General features: G+C 41.2%; 1 protein-coding gene across 6 annotated transcripts in view; it reads right to left on the reverse strand.

Annotated features, from left to right (window-relative positions):
* Son (SON DNA and RNA binding protein) overlaps positions 1–22,967 on the reverse strand; it is a 32,357-nt gene that overhangs the window by 4,764 nt on the left and 4,626 nt on the right. For 3 of the 6 annotated variants that reach the window (XR_003485320.2, XM_027415594.2, XM_027415595.2), the window contains exons 3-8: positions 15,010–20,988; positions 13,178–13,338; positions 11,128–11,274; positions 10,666–10,854; positions 4,202–4,312; positions 3,095–3,211 (exon numbers count right to left, since the gene is read on the reverse strand). Coding sequence is in view for 5 of the 6 variants with exons in the window: in XM_027415594.2 (XP_027271395.1) it covers positions 3,095–3,211; positions 4,202–4,312; positions 10,666–10,854; positions 11,128–11,274; positions 13,178–13,338; positions 15,010–20,988 (6,704 nt within the window). In the remaining variant the exon portion in view is untranslated. Of the gene's footprint in view, positions 1–14; positions 2,349–3,094; positions 3,212–4,201; positions 4,313–9,764; positions 10,570–10,665; positions 10,855–11,127; positions 11,275–11,418; positions 12,961–13,177; positions 13,339–15,009; positions 20,989–22,967 lie in introns of those variants that run through there. The other 3 variants (XM_035444317.1, XM_027415596.2, XM_027415597.2) reach the window with 3 other exon arrangements.

The following is a 22,967-nucleotide window of genomic DNA, read 5'->3' on the forward strand; positions in this document are numbered from 1 at the left end:
CAGAGGGGTGAAAGTTCACAGGTTATTCTGTGAACAATCATCTCTCTTGTATCCAACCCACTGAACCATAATTTCCATCAAAGCAGCAGACCACTTAATGTCCTGAGCTGCACAAGTGCGTGCTAGCACGGGTCAGCAGTGGAGAACCTCCAGGGTGCAATCCACCAGGCATGGCTTCCAGTCTTTTTATCTATGTGTGGCTTTTTCCCTTTTTAATTGAAGCTCCTATGAATCATGTTTTATTTCCAATTAATTATTACGTTGTAGATTCATGTTCTCTGCCAAATATATACCAAGTTATTACGGACAGTCAAATGTTTGGTAGCTCAGCAAGCAAATAATGAATTATTTTGCCTTCATAAGTTAATACTTAAAAATTATATTTTTACACTGTGGTAAAATATATAAGCTTTGTTTCCCAACTTTATAATTAAATGTTGGGGAGAACATGCCAATGACATGTGACTAGACATTAAGTTCACCAAGGTGCTCTGATGGAAGGAGGCAGCTGTGGAGGTAAAAACATACCCCTGGTTCAGTTCCTTATTTGGTGCAGGCCATGCATTGTGGATGTATAAAGAGAAAAGTTAGCTGATGCTTGGGTTCAACTGCCTTGATGCTACACACCTAGAAAGACTTTACTTACTTCCAGGTTCATCTCCCCCTCTTTTCCAGGAAACACTCCTACAAAAAAGGGCAACTGTACAGACAGAGTGCAATATAAATCCCCAAGTAGCCCAGTTTTCCAATTCTGTTTGCTATTAGCATTAAGCTGTCTTAATCTAATGAGACCACAATAACCAACACTTTTAGGAAATCAAATCCCAAATCATTTGAGAAAATACAGGTCTATTGAAATCAATTAACTTTTAAATGTCTTACTGATAAATGCATGAATCCATGAAGTATTCTAAAACAAACTAAAGAACACAGAGGTTTTATTGGTTGGCTTCCCCTATGGTTTTTAATATGACAGTGCTGGGCCAAGAAAAGGCAAATGGCCATCTCAACATTTAAATACCAATGAGACAATGCACTGGCCTATTTAATAAGAGAATGGCACTCCAGCTTTCATTAAACAGATACTCTCCAATAATTCTTCACACACGATCATTTTCCTGTGAGTATTGATTTCTTCTATAATGTAACGTAAACGTCTGATGTAATTTATCAAAATAATTTGCTTCCCAGATTATATCCTACATTTTAAATGTAAGGTAAAACCACTTTAAAAGTTCTAGTAAATAACCACAAGCTGAAAAACAGCAAAAAAATATTTGGAACAAAAACTCACCTTGGAAATACACTCAGGTTTATCTGCTCTTTCTATGTAAACACACAGAAAACCTCTAAGTTTCTACCTTCTGAAAGCACATGAACTATTAATGAGCATAAACACTCAAAAATACTTCATGTCTAACTTCCTGCAACCCTAGACCCTCAGCTTCAAAACCAGATGAATGAATGAAGGACTCAACATTCAGCTCTGCAAAACTATCTAAATTGAGGGCCCCAGTTTTAATGTCCAATGTCACAAAAAAGTAAACACATAATTCTTCCCACTAAGATGAAACCTACTTTTCAACTATCACTTTCATAATTTATACAAAGTGTTAGTGTGTAAAATGAATCCAATCTTTATAAATATTTTTGTATCATTCCCTTTTCCCCCCAAACCAATGTCTAGGTATGTATTTGTGCAACTATTTAACAGGAAAAAAGGCAAGCACAATGAAGATGTACAATACCTTATATTAATTTGTTAATAAGAGAGTCACAGGTAATGCTTGCTATAAAACTGTTACAGTATAAAATGTCCAAAGCAACCAAAATTATTTTTTAAAAAAATTCAGCTCACCAGTTAATAGCCCTCATTCAATTCTACAGGTAATAGGTACCCATCACATCACTGATTAATTATCACTGAGGCATTGACAAGAACCTGTCTCCCACCACTTGACAACTGGGAGACAAAAATTCCAAGGAATTACTTGCCCACGATCACACAAGGAGTCAGGAGTACAGCAGGACAAAGAAACCTTCCCAATCCAAGAGACCACGCAGCCTCCCAGTTTCAGCACTGCTGTTGCCAGTACTCCTGAAACAAATTTCTCATCACCCATCCAACCACAGCCCTTCAGCAGACATTTCTTCAGAAAGCCCTCTTTTAACCACCTAAGACTCCCCCAACAATGAGGTAGCCGTAGGTAGAGTTGACAAATCTCATTGCAGGAATCTGAGATCAGGTGCACCTACATCTTCGCAGCATGAGATGTTCGGTCCTCTCCCTTGATTTTAGGTCTTACATATCCTGTTTTTTCATGAAGTCAGTGGTTCTCAAATTGAGCCTGTGGATCACCAGAGGCCACCAGGACCTAAATGGTGGTCCACAGATAGTTATCTCCAACCCGTCCCACCCCCTTCCCCCCGTCACAACTGCCCACCCCACATTCCAGCCATCCTCCCCCAACCTCTCAGTCCCATGGCAAGTTTACCACATGCAGTTTAGGGCCTCCCAATCGCTTAATTGTATCTAACAGCTGACCACCATATAGGGCCCTGGGGCTAGAAGTCCTAAGAGGAAGGGAGGAGCAAAGGTATTCATAAGCAGGTGCGGGCACTAACAAGAGGACAAGGACAGAGGAATGGAACATTAGGGTAGCAAAGGGCTCGTGGGGTAGTGATCCACCAAAACTAACCCTGTAATAAAGTATCCCGTGATGGGAGATTTGAGAACCACTGCTCTGAAATGATTAGGTTAGTAGTCCAACAGCAACTGAAGAATATTCTCAACAGCACCTGCTACAGTTAGCATTCAAAATAGTTAAGGAAAACCACCCCCACTAAAACCAACAGAAAAAACTATGAAAACCAACAACCTCCAGGTATAAAGTGAGTGGCCCTTGAGCGTATGTATGCATTTGGCATTGTGTCAGGGTTTCAGCCCATCTTCAGTGTCCATCCCGGAGCTTATGCACATAGCAAACTTACCCAGGAACTTAAGTTACTCACTTGCCCCTGCATTTTTAATATATGATTATAAAAAACAAACAAACAAAAACCTTAGCTTTGTATTTTGTCATCGTCTGTGTACCTTTTTAATCCAGGCTTGGGCACCAGTGTTAGCCAGCTGTTCCTGTGTCAGGACTTGCACTCCTGTGCTTCCTGTGAACTGCCCAGGGATAGAATTCAGCTGAGCCCAGGCATCAATCTGAAGAAAAAGAAGCCATCTTCATTAAGTAAAATTACTCATCTGATCAAAGTGCCACAATGGTAGTTCCATTCACCCAGGAAAAATGATTTGGTTCCTAAAATAGCCAAGTAGTGATATATTGAAAGTTCAGTGTTTTCCTGAGTCTTCCCTTAAGTTTCACAGCACGCAGTAAAATCTACTAATGCATAAGAAGATACGAGGTTTCTGTCTATCACTGTAACAGTCATTATTTAAAATACCAAAGATGAGAAATGTAGGTCTTATGGCCAGAGATCTCTCTGTCTTTGCCATTTGACCAACTATACAAATTCATCCAAATAAACTGCACGACAGTCTAGACCTTTGACTAATAGCTGCGGGATTATCTGTCCATGGCATAACACAGACAATGGCCAAAACCAGAAAAAGTAGACCACATCACTCACCAATGCCTACTATGACACAGACTCATGTCTTTCACATTACACTTAATGCATGCCTGGCATTACCAGCAATGGTACTTCCTAAATTATTCCTACATAGATTGAGCATAAAATGAAAAGCTGTTCCTTCCTATTCAAAGCAGACTTAGGGGTTTGTTATAATTTGGGCATGAACCCCAATTCTACTTACTACTTGTGGGTATCAGCTAACTACTGTTTAGCTCAATTTGCTTAGCTGAAACAGAGAATAGCATGGAGTTGTCCTTGGCACTTATGTGCACATCAGACTGTAAACTCGGAGGGCAGGATGGACTTTCCGTTTGGTTCTCAAGAAACAGTTCTTACCATAGTATGCAATAAAGATTTTCATAGTTATTAGGTCTAAGTCATTTTTATTTGAAATAAGTCAGTTACTAGGACAGAACAGAAAGTGCCAAGCATCAAGTATAAAAGAGCATATGTAGACTTTGAGTCCAGTTCCCACTAACGTATACCCGAAAATGACAATGCTTTCTCACAATTGGTCATCTAGTGAAACTCTCATTTAAACAGAAGAGCCACGTACCCGTTCTTGAGCTCGATTTAACATACTCATGGCTTCAAGGTCAAACGCGTTCTCACTGAGTCTCTTCTGAGCAAGCGCCCGTTCACTCATTGCTGTTGAGATGTCCACAGGCTAAGAAAGAAAACATAGATAATTATCCCAAATTACAACAGTCCCCTAATTCTCTCAGGTGCTTCTATGTCTTTAGATGCTACATGTAAACAATAAACTATAGTCTATATATTAAGATTCTTGGAAAATGAGAAGATCAAAAGGCAAAGAGGACACTCCTGTAAAATAGAAGACAATTAAGGTAAGTTAGTTATCAAGAATTCAGAGGCAGAACTCAGCCCAAATTCTGATTTCATCTGTGTATTTTCTACAACAAACTATAACCATTGAGTTTCATCATGAACTCATTATCAGTAGCCTTTACTAACAAGCCATTTAGCTAAAATGGTTTTTAATGGCTACCAATGTTATACTATTATGTTATATTCTTTATCAGTTCATCTTTCTCTACTTAGCTATTAGTGTAACTTCCAGAAGTAGTGAGCAAACTCCGTGGATAAGCAAGCAGACACGACTGTAGTCTTTACTCATGAGGTTTACAGGATAGCAGTTGCGCAGGGACATGCTTTGACCCTAAGAACCCAGGATCTTAGAAAATTATATTCGGCATACAGCTATTTTGAATGTACAAGCATTCCCATAATCTAGAAATAACACTGATTTTTATAAGTGTTTAAGCCCTCCCCAAAAATTCTGACACCTACATCTGAAAATCTAGGCTAAGGCAAGGTAGGTCACCAGCATCATGCTTCTTCACACAGGGAAAGCATCTCTTGTGCTAAGCAGGGGTCGTTAAAGCCGATTCTCAGCTCAGAGTCACAGGCTTACCCAAAGAACAAAGTCTTTATGATGAAAACAAACTGGGTTGTAGCAACTCAATATTTTTGTCTCTTTCAGTATCGTTATAACTAGTATAGTAGTATTACCAGTTATGCCACACAAGCTTTTATACAATGTTTATCTAATAAAAGGACTTACTATTTTCGCATAATAGGTACTGCATGGATATTGCAAATATAAGTCAGTAAGATAGCTTTAAAAAAATAGAAGCTATTGATAATCTCACTGTGCACTGTACTTTGTACAAAAATAAACCTATTTACCAAAGGAAGCTTTAGGAGTAAAAGAACAATGTGTAAGGACTAAGTGTCCTTTTACCAACTTCAAATTAGCTTACGTATTACTCTTAAGATACCGTGATTGAAATTACCATTTGACCAAATTATTTTTTTAAAAAAAGTTTACTTTTCTGGCTTAAAATGCAAAAATAAATAAATAAAAACACAATTTGTGCCTATTTGACTATTTACTGTAAATGAAAGCTTACTTACTTAGTTATCAGTACTATCCATGCTTAATGTTTATTTTTAAGGTCTACAAAAACTAAGACAACCTTAGTATGTAAAGCCATGCCAAAATACTATATTCACCCTTTGCTTTTACTGTGACTTAATTCCTGGAAATAAAATTGGCTCCATGTGATTCTTGGTACCAGGGATGTTATCTAAACTGTCAAGTGGAATTATCCTGTAGATATTTTTGTTTGTGTAAACCCACCAAACCACCAAATGAAACACATATCATCCAATTAGCCTTCCTAGACTTACTTTGGTTTCAGAGAAATTTGCAGACCTTACTAAGCCATAGTACCTTTTTAATTCTTCAAAGACTAAACGCTGAAAGACACTGAAGAAAACGTGTCTACTTATTCCAATCAGAACCTTACAATTTCCAACATATAGTTCCAACTTTATAGCCATAAAAATACACTTAGCTCCAAAAACGAAATCCTTCTAAGTAAAACAAACAAACAAACAAACAAAAATTTACCTAAGAATTTATCCTTTACAGGCCTGTTTACCTACCACAATTTTATTGTAAACTTTATCAATAAATAACCTACATTCACCGTTTCTAGCCCCAAATGAAACTCACTTGAGTCTCAGTCCTACTTTGTATTAAATTTACATCTCATTATAAAAGGTACATTTAATATTACAACTTTGATGTTTAAATAAATTACAACTATTTCCTAATAGGACTGCATTTATTTTTCAACAGGCTTAGCAAATAAAGGACGTTTATATCAAAAATTTCCTATTTTTAATGTGAAACTATACTCAAATTGAGATGATGTAGATTATCTTAGGTTAAGAATATAGCTCCCTCCCACAAAAGGAGGGAGTTTAACATCCATAAGCGTTTTAGCTAGCTTTTCAAGGTAATTCATATTATACGCTGAAATATAAAGGACTAACTACAGTCCTCAAAGCACTAATATTCAGGAAATCAGATAAAATGTTACATAGCCTCATTAAAATACATAAAATACAACAACTAGCTGGGCATAGTGGCACACAGCTTTAATACCAGCATTTAGGAGGCAGAGGCACATGGTTCAAGGCCAGCCTAGTCTACATAGGGAGTTCAGGCCAGCCAGAGCCATGTAGAGAAACCCTGTCTTGGGAAAACACACACAGTTAGTTAGCACTTGGAATTTGGGAAACTTAGTGGCTAATGACTGCTACATTGAAAAATATTTTAAAATCTTAACCAGTTTTTAATAGTTTAAAAAAAATAGGAAATATGAGAAAGGTTCCAAGGTTCCCCTCTACAAACTAAGAAAAAAAAAAAAAAAAGGTGTTTTTTAAATCTCTAACACTACCGTCAAATTATGAACGTGCTTTGTTTCTTTTCCACTGATACATGACCAGGTCAGCCTGCTTCCCAATGTAAAACACATATCTGTAAAGTGACTGTGTGGTGGCACTACCCTGCATCCCAGAGTCCTAGAGCAGAGATGCTGACTCCCCCTCACCTAAAAGGAAACATCTATACATGGTGTCCCGAATCATAATTCTCACATTAATGTCTTTAATCCTATCTAAAGCTCCTCCAAAGTCTGCGGACACCAGGGTACCCATCCCAAACACGCGCACGCGCGCACGCACGCACACGCGCACACGCGCACACGCGCACACGTTCCCTTCTACAGATTTCGCATTTCAACTCCTCCATTCACTTCACTCTCCCCTCCTGTGAAGCCCAGTGATTTCTACAAACAAAAAAAAAATGTATCTTAAGAATTTCACAGAATGTCAGTGGCTCATAGAGAACAGCTGAAGGTAAGTATGAAGGACTAAATTGGATTATTTTCTACACAGGTGACTGCAGGTTATCTCAAGAGGAATCAAAAACTAATAAAACAGCTAAAGAAAAAACATCCAGCCTATAAAGCATTTACAATACTTAAACAAAAATTATTAAAATGAACCAGTTCATATAAAAGACTGTGTCAACTTCAAAAAGGAAAGGCACATCAACATAGAACATCCCTAAGTTACTTTTTCAAATAAATGATGAATATTTTTATTATGCAAAACTCTATACTTCAGGGAAATTCAGGGTCAACAGCCTATAACGATCTAGGGAAAAGGAGAGTAAAAAAAGGCTGTAAATTACAGTCTAGCAGTGTTATAATTCAAGAGCCTATACTTTAACCCCAGTTACACTTCCCATCCTTTTCCAAGAGTTAGCCTTGATGAACTTCATAAACGGAAGCATTTCCAATTTCAAGAGAATTTTAGCTACTAGGATCCAGTGGTAGAAACCTAGCACCCTGCTTGAGACAGAGATGAGATTAGTACTGACTAGTTATTACACCACTTGTGCAAGTGTATTACCTCCAGTCTACCAATAAGCCTTTGCTAACCTTATTAAAGTACTGTCCTTGACGACTACTTTTTTAACATTAATTTTCCAGCTTTTTTTGTTTATAAATCAGATTCAGAAAAATGCTGTAGTCACTCCTTTCTGAGGCTGCTGCTGGCTGGTTTCTGGGAAGGAAGACGATGCTATGGCAGAGGGGAACACCATCTGATGAGTTGTTTTCCATAACAGGGGTTTAGGCAGTTTCGTCCATGTCATGTCAGCACACTCCCGTGCAAGACAGTTGTGGGATTAGGGATGACAACAAGGATTAATTTTAGCCCTTGTGAAGATAAAATAAAGATAGAATCTTTGCTGCAATGTTTTATGGTCAAGACTGAAGACCCATAAATTTCAATTATACTTATTGAAACAAAAGATACAGATTTAAAATGCTACCTTGCCATTTAGAAAAAATTTCCATCACTCTTTAAAAAACAAAATCTCAATTGAAGCCCTACTGAAATCAGAAGGGTCAGTGCTCCCAGAACATGTCAACTGAAGTGTTGCACTGGTGGAAAGAACACCAACTCTGCAAATAGTACACTTAGATGGTAATTAAGTAACAAGCTGAATATTAGTATTTTCAGTTTCTTTGGGCATCTTTAACATTGCTACAGAAAGCAAAACAATTGTGGCCCCTTCCTTTAGTTTGTTAACTTGCACACTTTGTGTCTTGATCTTTATATAAGGAGCTTAGTCCTCACATTGCACTCATCTTCCCAAAAGACATTATGCTTTATTCATCTGACCCACTCACTGGTAGAACGTTCCTTTTGTTTCAGTGTGTCCGTCTTCTCTGAACACTACCCTTAATTAGAATCTATCCTTGGATGGGAGACAAGGCTAAACCATCACTTCAAATGTTGAGACTGAAAATGGCAGTCATATATTTTAAATAATAAACTTTCTTGTTCAAAGAATTAATCAACATGCACTAAGCACTTTCCCCATGATTCAACAGAAGCTAAAAATCAGTCATTTTCTCAAGAAAATGTCAGAATTCCACAGTATTTCTAAGTCTTTGCTACACAGGAGATTCTCTGGCTATGTTCTTCCTAAATATTTAAATGATAATCTGTAATAAACCAATAAAAGCATATCTATCAGGACATCTAATTATGTACAGCCCTCACCTGATTCATATCCAGCTACTACAAGATTTAGTTAGCTACGAATGTCAGTTAGCTTTCCCTTCTGAAATGTGGAAGTAGCGCGAGCTGGGGATTAGTAAATGAGCACCTACTTGTTTCAACTAAAGTGCTGCCCAAACCAGATACCCTTTCTCCTCACCAGTGATGGTTTGCTTTGCTTCAGTTGTTGAAGTTCGTGTGAATACAGACCATCACCCTTCACTGTAAATAAAGTTAGCTGCACTGGCCAGATACGTCCATCAGCATTACTATCTTCCCATTCAAAATGCCGCAGGTCAAAAAAACACAGTGAAAATGTCGCCTGTGAATATCTCCGGGGAAAAGTACTGCATGAAAAAGTTTCTGATTTGAGTTCTGTTTGACTTTATAAACAAGATTTATCTGTAGAACTGGAAGTGTTTACTGGAAAATGTTTATGGCCAATGTAGGGAACCTCAGGTGAAGAGTAGAGGTCTCTCAGACATACATATCCCAGAACTGCAAGAAAAAGGAGTCCACAAGGGCATCAGCTATCTTAAGTCCAATCCTTGGACGAATGTCAAGGCTTTGGAAACCGAGGGCAAGGTGACGACTGTTAGTCTCTAACTCCCCACCTCCCCTAGTCAAGTCTCCACCCTCCCAGATCCCCAAGCGTGATTTTGCACAACAAGTTAAATAAAAGTAAACTGTTTATTAAAAGACACAGCAAAGATACAGATACAGAGATACATACAAAGATACAGATATATATATATTTACATATATATACAGTTTTGCTGTTCTCATGTGCACTGTATTTAGCAGCACATAACTTAATCAGGCGGCATTTTAATGGGGTTGTTTTGACATTTGGCATTGTTACTGCGTCACTTTGACAAGATACAACTATTGCCTTGAGAAATTTCAATGTATAAATTCCACTCCTCCAACTTTTAATAGTAGCAAAGAGGGAAAGGAGAAGGGAATGAAGAACCAAGGCTGAACACTAGGTTAAACACAAGAATTCAAAAGGGCTAAGGTAGCAGAGGGAAGGGGAATTTACTGGAATCAAAGGCTGTCTGAAAACCCAGAAAAACAGTAAGAAACCATCACTTAGTAAGGGCCATAGGCTATGTACCCAAGATGTTCCCATCAGCCTACAATGACGTTTTTCAACCCAGTTCTTGTGTTGAACCTTAGGATCTGCCTTCTCTCCCTCAATCCCTCCACCCAATATACTTGCTACCACCAAAATCTAGAGCTATAGAGCCTCGAAGCAAAACGGGAAGCTAAATAGTTGTACCTTGGGCTACCTTCCCACAAGTGCATGGAGGGCCCAATGTTGGGTAGGGTTGTGATAACACTTTTCTCTGCAATTCGATGCTTTTCACTTTGTGGCTTCGTTCCACAAAGTGAATTGCATCGAGTTACTGTCAAATGAGAAGCTGCGGGTTGTTTCATCTGTCGTTTAACCCGGCCCTGCCGTTTAACCCGGCCCTAAGAAGAGTGAAACAGAATCCAAATCAGATATAAGATAACAACAAAATGGAAGACTCAGATATACAGACAAACAAGTGATGTCCCACTACTTACCTCTGAGGGTAAGCTGCTGCTGAAAACGTTGTCATCATCTTTGTTTTCTTCACCGTTCTTCTCTACAGGAACCCACTCTCCATAAACACTGTCTGCTTCTTTTTTCCGATGCTGAGATCCAGATGACACAGGAAATTCCTTTGTTAACGTTACTTGGCTTTTTGGTGGAGTTGGCTTTGCTGCAGCAATCTAAAATACAGTATTTAATTAGAATCCATTGGAACAGATACCACAAATGGTTTCTAAAGAATGTCAATAAAATCTACAGGAAATGTTTCCTTTTATTTTTATTTTCTTTTTTTACAGTGCCTCACATATCCTAGGCACCCACACTAGCAGAGCCACGTCCCCAGCCCTACTTAACCACTATTAACCATAGCACTTCTATACTAATATCTTATACTCAGTATATTAAACCCCACCAGGGTTTCAGCCATCTGTTAGCACTTTACTAATACTCACATTTAGATTGAAAAAAATGGGCTTGGGTTCACTGAGTTTAAAGGGATGATGATAAAAAGGAGGCTCTTCTTCCTCTTCATCCGAAACATGAGGTTTATTCACTATTACATCATCGTCTTCTTTACTCTGTGCAATCTGTTTGCATTTCTTAAAGTAAAAACAAACAAAAGATGAATATGGTTTACACAAAACATCATGTAATTTTAAAAAAAGAATCACATAAGAGCCATTTCAAGTAATCAACAATTATGATAGCTTACTAGATATATTATTTAAACACACACTGGCTGCTCAGTCAGTCAACAACATTTATTGAGCACCTACTATGTGCAGAGCACTGTACTGGGCACTGTCTTCAGAAAAATACAAAAAAAAAAAAAAAAAGAAAGAAAGAAAGAAAGAAAGAAAAAGAAAACAGAAAAAAAAAAAAAAGAAAAAAGAAGGTAAAGACATGGTCCCTGCTCCAAACGAGCTTACAATCTAATACAAGACAAGAATACATATACAAGAAGTAATTGAAGAACCTTTTTACAGAGCAACACAATAACAAGTGCAAACTGATATAATACAAACGGTACATAAGTGCTAAAAGAACAAAGGCTTAAGAGAGAATATTCAGGCAGGGTTGGGGGGGGGGAAATCAAAGAGTATTCCTTCAAGAGTTCTAAGCGCAATTTCCATAGTAAAGAAGAAATGGGAAGGAAAGGAAAGTCATCTTGGTCAGGTGGTAGTGAACAAGTCAGGAGAGACTTGTCACATGGGGCAAGAGCGCTGAAGATGAGGCAAACAACAGCAGAGCACTATGTGTTCATAGGGTTTTAGATGAACAGCTTGCATTTGGTGAGTAAGCAAGAGGCTTTTTGCTAGGTCTTTTCTTAAGTTATAATTCATACTATAATGAATCTAAGCAAGGAAACAAATTAAGAAACTTTATAATCCCCAAGTGTATGGTTAAAGATTTTAAACATTTGTGGCAGGGTAAATAGTAACATGTCTCTCCATAAGTTTTTTTTTTAAAATTTATTTAAGGACTGTAACTTAAGAATGGAAAATAAGGCATGATGGAGAGGGTGCAATTGGTGCAGTCCAACACATGAAGTCAACTCCTTCCTCAGAAGCAAACGAACAGTTTCCATTTAGAAAAAGGTTGAGAGAAATTTTAGTAGACCTGTCTATACAAGCAGAATTTGTCACATCTATTATCAATTGAAAATATTACAATAGAATTAAAAAGCTCAATTAGCCAAAAACACAAGAGTGTATCAAGCATGTAACCAATGGGAACAGAATATGTTGACAGTGGCAGGCTGGCATAAGGCTAGCCAATAACAAGTTTCAGTATATGAAACAGTGTGTTATTTCTGGATCCTAGCAGCAATATTTCAGCGTCTTCCCCACACACACACACAAAAAATATTAAAGTAAAACAAAGCTTCCCCGAAAAGCCTTAATTTCAAAAGATCAATTTTTTTAAAAACAAAAATAAGTATATTTAAAATATGTTACTGCCAAAACCCGAACCGCAGGAAGAACTGATAATGGCCGGCCATTATCGCCAATGGCTGGTACCAAACAGCCAAAACCCGAAATGTTGATGCGAAAGAAGTTCCTTTCAGGCAATGGCCAGCTATTCTCATTAATTTCCAAGCTCCGGTGGCAAAGATCATTTCTGAAGATTGTCTGTGTCTTTGCGCATATGCAGTACACTCTTGGCGGCCATGAACACGTCGTGAATGGAAACCAAGCTGTAGGCGAGCTTCTGCGTGTTGCTCACTCAACACCTCCTCCATTCAAACGAACCGTTCCACTCCTCAGTCAGTTTGGCTTCTAAAACTGGAAAGCAAAAGTAATGGGAAGTAACTTTTTAGCTGGCGGAGCTTAGCCATCCCGGATAATGGCCTGCTAAACAGAGCTTCTGCCGCTGCCACATCTGTAGTTCGGGTTTTGGGCACTCGGTGCCAGCCATTATCAGTTCAGCCCACAATTCAGGTTTTGGCACGCTCCAAAGTCAACACCATTTAGGAATGAAAACAAAGTCTGTCTAGCTTACCTCAGTTAGTTCTTCTATGGTGGCTCCTCCAGACTTTTTAGCAACTTTCTCTTCTATTGTAGGTGGAGGTGCAGGCTTTAGGTTTGGTGGTAAAGGAACACCAGCCTTAGCACACATGGCAGCTGCATTAGCTTTGGCTATTTCAAGTAATTGAGCCTTATCTGTTAAGAGGAAAAATACGAGAAGCAGTTTTCCTAAACGCTACACATTTTTGTTCTGTCTAAAGTTCATAGACAATAAAATTAAAAGCATCAGTATTCTACCCTAAGTTACAGCCATCATCAAAGTGGACAGATCCTTTTCAACAATACTATTCTTCTTTTCCATTTCAAATGGTACACACAATGGTTTACTTAAGTCTGAGGATCACCTAGCGACAAATTATAAGGCACAAGTCTGCCAAAGGCAACCTAACTACCTAAAATTATCGTGACCATAAGGCATTCTCACTTTCGTGCTAAGGATGCAGCTTAGTTCAAGAATACTTCCTGAGCATGTACAGGCCCTATGTTCAGAGCCCAGTATCACATAGAACTCATCACAAACAACTGTAAGCCCAAGCACTTAGGAGCTGGAGGCAGTAATACAGAAGTTCAAGTCAACCTCAGCTACATAGCGGGCTGCAAAATTTAAGTCTCTCTCCCTCTCTCCGTTCCCCCCTCCAGATAAATCTCATTCTAATCTGACAACTTAATCCCTTTTTAAGCCCCAAGTGCCATCTCTTTCAAGTGGCCTTCAAATGAGCAAAAATGAGCATTTCTCTCCCTACACCATTACTTGGGCAATTATTGCATTCTACTCTTTTCAGTTTTGTCCTTTGGTGAAAGGAGTACATTCTACCAACTTCCTTCACTAACTTACAATCACTAACAATTATCTACTGTTCCTCGAGAAAAAGATAGCAGAAAACTCTTGTTAAACTGAACACAAATTCTGCTCTTTTTAGACTGCCCTAGCCAAAAAATTACCTACCAGATAATCGAACAAGCTTTTAATAAGAAAGAGCTTTTTTTTGGTTGGGGGGGGAGGTTCTGTGTATCTCTGGCTATCCTGGAATTCACTCTACAGACCAGGATGGCCTTGAATTCAGAGATCTGTTTGCCTCTCTGTCTCCCAAGTGCAAGGATTAAAGGTGTATGCCACCACTATCCGGCTGGAAAAAATTTATTTTTAAAGCAAGACAACAGATTCTTAACGATTATCACTTGAGCAAGTAAGTTGGTTGCATCATTCATCCAGTTCACTTGCAGATACAAAATTTCCTAATTTCAATAACCTATCATATTACTCAGAATAACCTTCCCATTTAACAATCCTAGATTGCCATTTTAAGACATAGCTAAAGTCCAGCATGGTGGCTCAGCCTGTAATCCCAGCCAACAGCAGGCTGAGTAAAGAACACAGCCTCTTTGGGTTGGCTACATAGTAAATTCAATGCCAACATGAACTACAGACTAAGACCCTGTCTCACAAAAAAAGAAAAAGAAAAAAAAAAAAGCCAAACAAAGAAAACAACTATTCGATGAGAAATTTTCAAATTTTGCTTATTTGCAAAGCCATGTGTTGAAATATATACAACACACAATCTGACTTGTAACAAGGTCTCTCCAGCTACTACCTTTTTAACTGAGGTAAAACAGCAAGTACAGACCCATCAAGGCTCTGTATACTCCCCGAAGCTGCAGGTCTTTTTTTACCATTCAAGAAAGGGCACTCACTTCTTCATTTTCTAAACACAACTGATTATCTAAACAACCCAAAATATTCGTTTTGACACAAGATCAGAAATCAAGCTTAACTCATACTCTATTACAATGTAAAACAAGACTCACCCAAATCTGTTAGACGTTTGGGTGATCTGCCTCTTTCAGAAGACCTGGATCTTTTACGACGAATGGGAGACCTACTAAACCTTCTTCTCAAAGGTGTTCTTGACCGCCTTAATCTGACTGGTGATATACTGAAGCTTCGTCTTCGTACCACAGACCTTGATCTTCTCCTGCGGCTAGGGGTGCGGCTTCTTCTGCTGGGGGTGCGACTCCTTCTGCTGGGGGTGCGGCTTCTTCTGCTGGGGGTGCGGCTCCTTCTGCTGGGGGTGCGGCTCCTTCTGCTGGGGGTGCGGCTCCTTCTGCTGGGGGAAATGCTGAAACTCCTCCTTCTACCAACAGATCTAGACCTTCTCCGTCGACTAGGCGTGTGACTCCTACTCCGACGACTTGGAGTTCGACTCCGAGCTCGAGCTGTTTTCCGGTTGTCCCGGGAGCTTGATCTTTTCCTCTTCCGTTCCCTGGACTTGGACCTGTGCTTTGGAGATCTTTTGCGCTTCTCTTTTGATACAGACCGTCTCCCTCTAGACTTAGATCTTGACCTGCTACTCCTCCTCCTGCGTCTTGAACGTGACCTTGAACGTGTTTGAGAACGATGTGACTTGGACTTTGATGACCTCTTCCTTGCTCTAGAACGAGACTCACTGGTACGCTTACGTGACTTATGTTCAGAAGACTTGGAACGCTTACTCCGAGACCTTAATGAAGAGTCCCTTTTCTTCTCTTTTTCACCTTTGTCACGGTTTTTATTTTTCTTGCTTTTTTCATGTGTGTCCTTAACTTTGACAAAGATTTCATAGTCATCCTTTTCCTCTGATGAAGACTCTGATGCTCTTTCTGGTATACTAATTACAACGGGACTGGCAGCCAATTTGTCGCGCTCAACTTCACCTGCAAGTAAAGGTCCTTCCATGCCAGCTCTGAGGCTTGTGAGACGTTCCATGTCCTTAGGAAGTAACGGTCTCACTAAGTCGGCTTCATTAATCTCATCAATGCCGGCAGGATACCCCACATCAGGGACTGTTTCCTTGTTGGGAGGAGACACTGCTTTATCTTCACTGCTTTCTTTAGGACTAAGCCCAACTGCCGCTGTCTGCTCACTCTCCTTTATAGGTAACGGGTCTTCCGTGTCCTTACCAACAAGAGTTGTTGATGGTAAATCAAGATGAATGTCTTTAGCAGGTAAAGGTCCCTCTATGTCGGCTTCGCTGCCACCACTGGGGCTGGTGGCAATTACCATGTCATGTTCAGTATCTTGAGTAGTTAAAGACACTTCAGCATCATATTTACTAGCTAAACTGGGAACAGATGACGTGACAAATTCCAACCCCTTACTAGTTCCCACTGTATCTGTTCCCAGAGCAAGTTGAGCAGACAGACTTCTTCCTACCTCAGCTTCACTAACAGGAGGACGGGTGTCCAATTCTGTGACTTCCTTGGTCTCAATGACAGGCAAAACTTTCTCTTCACTTGATTCGCCAGCAGGACCAATGGTAGCAGCACACACTGTATTCTGCTCCACATCTTTAGCAATTAAATGACTGTTTATAGCAAGGTCTGTATTTCTGTCATAGTCATTTTCATACAAGTCACTTTTCAAGTGTCCTCCATCGTGTGGCTCTTCACCTGGATGCAACAGAATCCCCTGCATGCCAACATCTGCACCAAGACTTTCATCACCAGAGAGTAAATTCATCCCTTTCATAACATGTGATGACAGAACACTAGATTCCACTATTGGTGAAGACTCTAAAGCCATCTCAGGCGGTAGTATTTGCGTATGCTCTGAAACAGTGACAGCAGGTTCTGAAACTGCCACAGTAGGTTCCTGGACAGGAGCACATGGCTCTGAAACAACCATAACTGGTTGAAAGACTGATACTGCTGGTTCCACAACAGGCACAGAAGGCTCCAGAGAAGGAACACCTGACCCTGCAGTTGTAGCATGCTCTGGGTCAGCCAAAGCTGGAAGCTCTGGGCCAGCCACAGGAGGTTCTGAGACAGGTATGGAGGAAGGAGGCTCTGGAGCAGTCACAGGAGGTGGTTCTGGGGCAGCCACAGCAGGAGGCTCTGGGAAAGCCACAGCGGGGCTTTCTGGAACAACCATAATGGGAGGTTCTGGGTCAGCCACAGCAGGAAGTTCTGTGATGCCAACAGCAGCAGATTCTGGGGTAGTCATAGTGGGAGGTGCTGGGACAGCCATGGATGGCAGCTCCAGACTGCTCTCTGCTGGCTGGGAAATAGTTCCTGCTGGCTCCAGGAGGGACATAGATACCTCTGAGATAGCATGTCCATGTCCTAATGGTCTCATGGAGTCGTATGTTTCTGATGTCTCCGACATAACAGAAGGCTCTGATAACACAGCTGGTTCAGTTGACATGGTAGCCTCAGAAGCCATGTAAGCCACTGGTCTCTCTGTAACTACTTCATGTTCGGCTACTACAGCAGACTCAACTGGTGTTGATATAACTGAAGACTCTGGCTCTTGTGCGGGTTCTGCAACAGTCATAACAGCCTCTGATGCCAACATTGACGTCTCGGATTCTGACACTGAATAATTAGCAGGTACTGTCAAAGGCTCTGAAATCTCACTTTGACTCACAGGAGGCTCAGGTTGTGATACAGATTCTTCACTAGGTAATGTCACCTCTGTAGACCAAGTATTGTCAGCTGTTAATACCGACTGATCGGTGGACAATGCTGGACCCTCTGGTGGTTCCTCTGGAGGCAATGGTGGTGTCATTGGTGGTTCCTCAGGTGGCAATGGTGGCATTGTTGGGGGCTCTTCAGGAGGCAAAGGAGGCACCATATATGCCTCCGTATAGGAATCAGTGTAAGAATCAGTGTAAGAATCAGCTGCCATAGACATCATTGATCGATCAGTGTAAGATGACATCATAGATCGGTCAGCTGCAGAGTACGATGACATCATAGATCGGTCAGCTGTAGAGTACGATGACATCATAGACCGGTCGGCACCCATGGACATCATAGATCGGTCAGCCATAGGGGACATCATAGAGCGTTCATAAGCTGACATCATGGAGCGCTCATAAGCTGACATCATAGAGCGCTCATAGGCTGACATCATAGAGCGCTCAGCCATAGGTGACATCATAGAACGCTCATAGGCTGACATCATAGAGCGCTCAGCCATAGGGGACATCATAGAGCGTTCATAAGACATCATAGAGCGCTCATAAGATGACATCATAGATCGTTCTGCAGCATAAGACATCATCATAGAACGTCTAGATGCTAACATCAAGGGTCTAGGTGCTAACCTGTATGGCCTAGGTGCTATTCTATAGGACCTGGGTGCTATTCTGTAGGGTCTGGGTGACATCCTGTAGGGATCAGGAGTTAGTCTGTAGGGATCATGGCCTAATCTGTAGGGGTCCTGTCCTAACCTGTAAGCATCATGGCCTAACCTATAGGGGTCATGACCCAACCTATAGGGATCCTGAGCTAATCTGTAAGGATCCTGAGCTAACCTATAAGGATCAGGAGATTTTGAGCCCATCATAGCAGAATCTTGGGTACTAGATGCTAACATTTGGGCATCCATGGTACCCGACGCTAACATCTGAGCATCCATGGTGCCAGAAGCTAGCATTTGAGAATCCATAGCACCAGATGCTAACATCTGGGAGTCCATGGAACTGGTTGCTAACATCTGGGAGTCCATACTGCTGGTTGCTAACATCTGGGAGTCCATACTGCTGGTTGCTAACATCTGGGAGTCCATGGAGCTGGTTGCTAACATCTGGGAGTCCATACTGCTGGTTGCTAACATCTGGGAGTCCATACTGCTGGTTGCTAACATCTGGGAGTCCATGGAACTGGTTGCTAACATCTGGGAGTCCATGGAGCTGGTTGCTAACATCTGGGAGTCCATGGAGCTAGTTGCTAACATCTGGGAGTCCATAGTGCTAGAGGCTAACATCTGGGAGTCCATGGTGCTAGATGCTAACATCTGGGAGTCCATGGTATTGGATGCTAGCATCTGAGAATCCATAGTGTTGGATGCTAGCATTTGGGAGTCCATGGTGTTGGATGCTAACATATGGGTCTCCATGGTGTTAGAAGCTAACATATGGGATTCCTGGGCCATCAAGGGATCCACTCCTACTGTTACAGAAGTCTCCCCCACCAATGTAGTAGGCAGCTCCTGTGCTACCGTATTATAGGATTCCAGCGCTGTCGTCGAGGGCACCTCCAGAGACTGCGACACGGTCATCGTTGACAGCTCCGATGTTGTCACCACAGACTGAACAGAGATCTCCAGCGCCACAGTTGCCACGGGCTGCCCAGGCAACTCTGGCGCCCCAGGCTGCCCTGGTAACTCCAGCACCCCTGTTGCCAGGGGCTGCCCCAAAAGCTCCAGTGCTCCAGCTGCCCCAGACTGCCCCGAGAACTCCAGTGCCCCAGTTGCCATGAGCTGCCCAGGCAACTCCAGTGCCCCAGTTGCCACAGGCTGCCCTGACAACTCCAGTGCCCTAGTTGCCGAAGGCAGCCCTGACAACTCTGACACCCCAGTCACTGAAGGCTGCCCAGACAACTCCAGAGCTGTGGTTGCCACTGGCTGTCCTGGCAACTCCAGCACCATCGCTGCCTCCGGCTGCCCCAGCAACCCTGTTGCTGTTGTCACCTCAGGATGCCCTGGATGTTCCACCGTTGTCATCGCCACAGGCTGCTCGAACTCTGTCGTCGTCACAGGTTGTTGGGTCAACTCCATTGCTACTGTTACAGCAGGTTGCCCTGTCAATTCTATTGCCGCTGACCCTGCAGGCACCCCTGGCAACTCCTGTGCCATCACAGGTGGCTCTGGTGCCTCCTGTGGTGGCTCCAACCCTACAGATGGTACGGGAGGCCCTGGCAATTCCTGCAACAACTGTGGCACTGCTGTCACAGAGGGCCCTGGCAACTCAGGCACTGCTGTCACAGGGGGCCCTGGCAACTCAGGCACTGGGGTAGAAAGGGGCCCTGACAACTCCGGCACTGGGGTGGCAGAGGGCCCAGGCAACTCCAGCACTGGAGTCACAGGGGGCCCCTGCAACTCCAGCATGGAGGTCGCAGGTGGCCCCGGCAACTCCAGGGCTGAGACCCCCGACGACTCCTGCAGCTCCACCGCTGTGGTCTTAGGCAGCTCCAGGGACTCCTGAGGTCTTGTCATGGATGAATCTGCAATCTCCGATGGTGCTTCTACAGGCTGCTCTGGCAATCTTAGCGCATCAGTTGTAGATGACTCTGGAAAATCCATTGTTGACGTGCTTGGTTCAGGGTACACCTCAGTAGGCGTCTCTGATACTAGCATGAGGGTTTCTGATGCCTCAAGCACTTTTGCTATGGGAAGCTCTACCAGCGTGGTCTTTGATATCTCTGGAGACGTAGTTTCCAAAGATTTTAGCATAGACTTCTGATACTCCACTGACATTGTTACAACAGGCTCAGGTGACTTCAGCACTGCTGTTGGCATAGGCACTGGTGCTGCTGCAAAGGAATCCAGAACCTTTGTCATTGGTGGTTCCATTGTAACTGACACAGGCTGCTCACACTGCTCTGAGATCGCTGATGTAGATCCAACAGACAGTTCTGCAGTTTTTGTAGCAGGCTTCAAAGTCTCTAAAATGTGTGACTCCTGAACCTCCACTGATCCTACAGGAGGTTCTAGCACTAAAGGGGTTTCACTGGCCTCAGAGAAGCCAAATGCTCTTACAGGATGTTCCAGTGCCATCGCTGAAGGTTCAGAATCAAACTTTAGAAAGGAATCAGATTCTAGATCAACATTCCCATCATGACGAGACTTCAACTTGGACTCTGGTTCTTCTGGTTGCCTTTTGTATTTTTTTTCCTTTTCTTTCTTCTTTTTCTTCTTTTTGTTTTTGTGCTTTTTATGCTTCTTTGACTTTTTGGTGGGAACTTCATCAGTAGGATCTGTTTGTACAGACACACATCTACTTTTTCTGGAGGTCTCCTTCAAGTCTGAAAGCAATGAAAACTTGTTAGCCATTCCCCAAATTACTACTATTTTCATTAACATGTAGAAGTCACTGTATAATTAATCTTACTATAAATAAAGTTACAGAATAATCTATTGTCTATTAATCAGTAAACCTGAAGGCTGCCATTTCTCCAGTATTTCTAAACTGAAATTTGCATCAAAATAAATTCTTGGTCTAACATAAAAACCTATTTAGAACTAAATTATGTTTTAAGGTAGGAAATAGCTCAAGGTCAAAGTGTTTGCTTAACATGTGCAGAGCCTTTGCTTCAATTTTTTTACCCCTGGTAGGAGGAAAAGAAAAAAAGTATTTCACTAAAATCTAAAGTTTCCTCTGCCCCTCAGGGTCAGTGAGACAGCTCAGTGTAAGACACTTTGCAGCCAAACCTGATGATCTGAGTTCAGTCACTGAGACCCATATGGTAGAAGAAACAGCCAATTGACAAATGACCTCTGACTCACAAATACGGCAGTCCACATAGACATGCATGCATGGATTTGTGCCCACCCACATGTGGGCACAAAACCTCACAATAATACATTGAAAATCATTTTTTTTTCCCCTTAGAATGGGTATAATGGTAAATGTAGGAAGAAGCTGGCAGGTCTCTGTGAATTTAAAGCCAGCTTGGTTTACAAAACTCCAGGCCAGCAAGTCAGAATTACAAAGGCCCTGTATCAAAACCAAACCAATTTTGTTCTCAAGTTTTCAGAAACTTATGTTGATGAATTTATTTCATATTTAGTTTCAAGCTCTATTTGAAAAAACTCACATTACAGAGCTAGTGAAAGATTAATGTCCAAAGATAAAAAATGCTATCATTTAAATGACTTCTACTAATATTTTATTAGCCCTCATTTATGACACTTGCTCAGCTTAAAATTTGACAAATTTTAAGGAAATGCTAGTCAAATATACCAGGGATTCCTACTATAGAAGAAAAAAAATACTAACACTAGACAGTGTATCCAAAGAAAAATTAATCATTTTCTATTGCTTATTTCACAGCATAAAATGGCAGTTTGCACCTAAACAAGATTGCCAGAGCCATGATCTAAGCAAAACTAGCTGTTATTTTAAACCATGTCTTATCAGAGAGAACCATACCACACACCTAATTCCTATACTTAATAATTTTTGTTGTTAATAACAAATTCTTCTTTAATTATTTATTTTTATTTTATTGGTGTTTTTTGCCTGTATGTATATCTGTGTGAGGATGTTGGATCCTGGAATTATAGACAGTTGTGAGCTGCCATGTGGGTGCTGGGAATTAAAGCTAGGTCCTCTGGAAGAGCAGTCAGTATTCTAAATGCTGAGCCATCTCAGCAGCCCCAATGTTTTCATTTTCCAGCACCCATTATTTAATCAATTCCAAAGGCAAATACTATACAATGTCTGTGCTTCAACTTCTTTGTACAACAAGTCAACTTCTTTCTTTTGGTTTTTAAAGACATGGTTTCTCTGTATGTCCTTGGCTGTCCTAGAAATTGCTCTGTAGACCAGGCTGGTCTCGAACTCAGATCTACCTGCCTCTGCCTCCCAAGCACTGGGATTAAAAGGCGTGCAACACCACCACAAGTCAACTTCTAAGCATGGGATTTAAAGCAAAATCTAAGGGGTCTTAAAAACCACTACAAATTTAGCTGGGGATACGGCACCTTACAAAATTGACACTTAGGGGCTAGAACAATGTGCTTAAGAGATTGTAGTGCTGTTACAAGGGAACTTGGCCAGTTCTCAGCAACCCCTTGGTAGTTTTACAACTGTCTAGACTCCATAGGATGTAATACCCTCCTCTTGTCTTCCTCAGGCACCAGTACATTCATACATGCACAATAAAAATTAAGAAAAAAACAAAACAAAATCAAAAGCAACTTTAAAAAAACTAATACAATTCTTCAAAGACATACAGAAAAATCCTGCCATTTAGTCATAGCAAAACTGAAAAGAGATTAA

The sequence above is a fragment of the Cricetulus griseus genome, chromosome 4 (genome assembly GCF_003668045.3).
Source record: "Cricetulus griseus strain 17A/GY chromosome 4, alternate assembly CriGri-PICRH-1.0, whole genome shotgun sequence".
Lineage (NCBI taxonomy): Eukaryota > Metazoa > Chordata > Mammalia > Rodentia > Cricetidae > Cricetulus > Cricetulus griseus.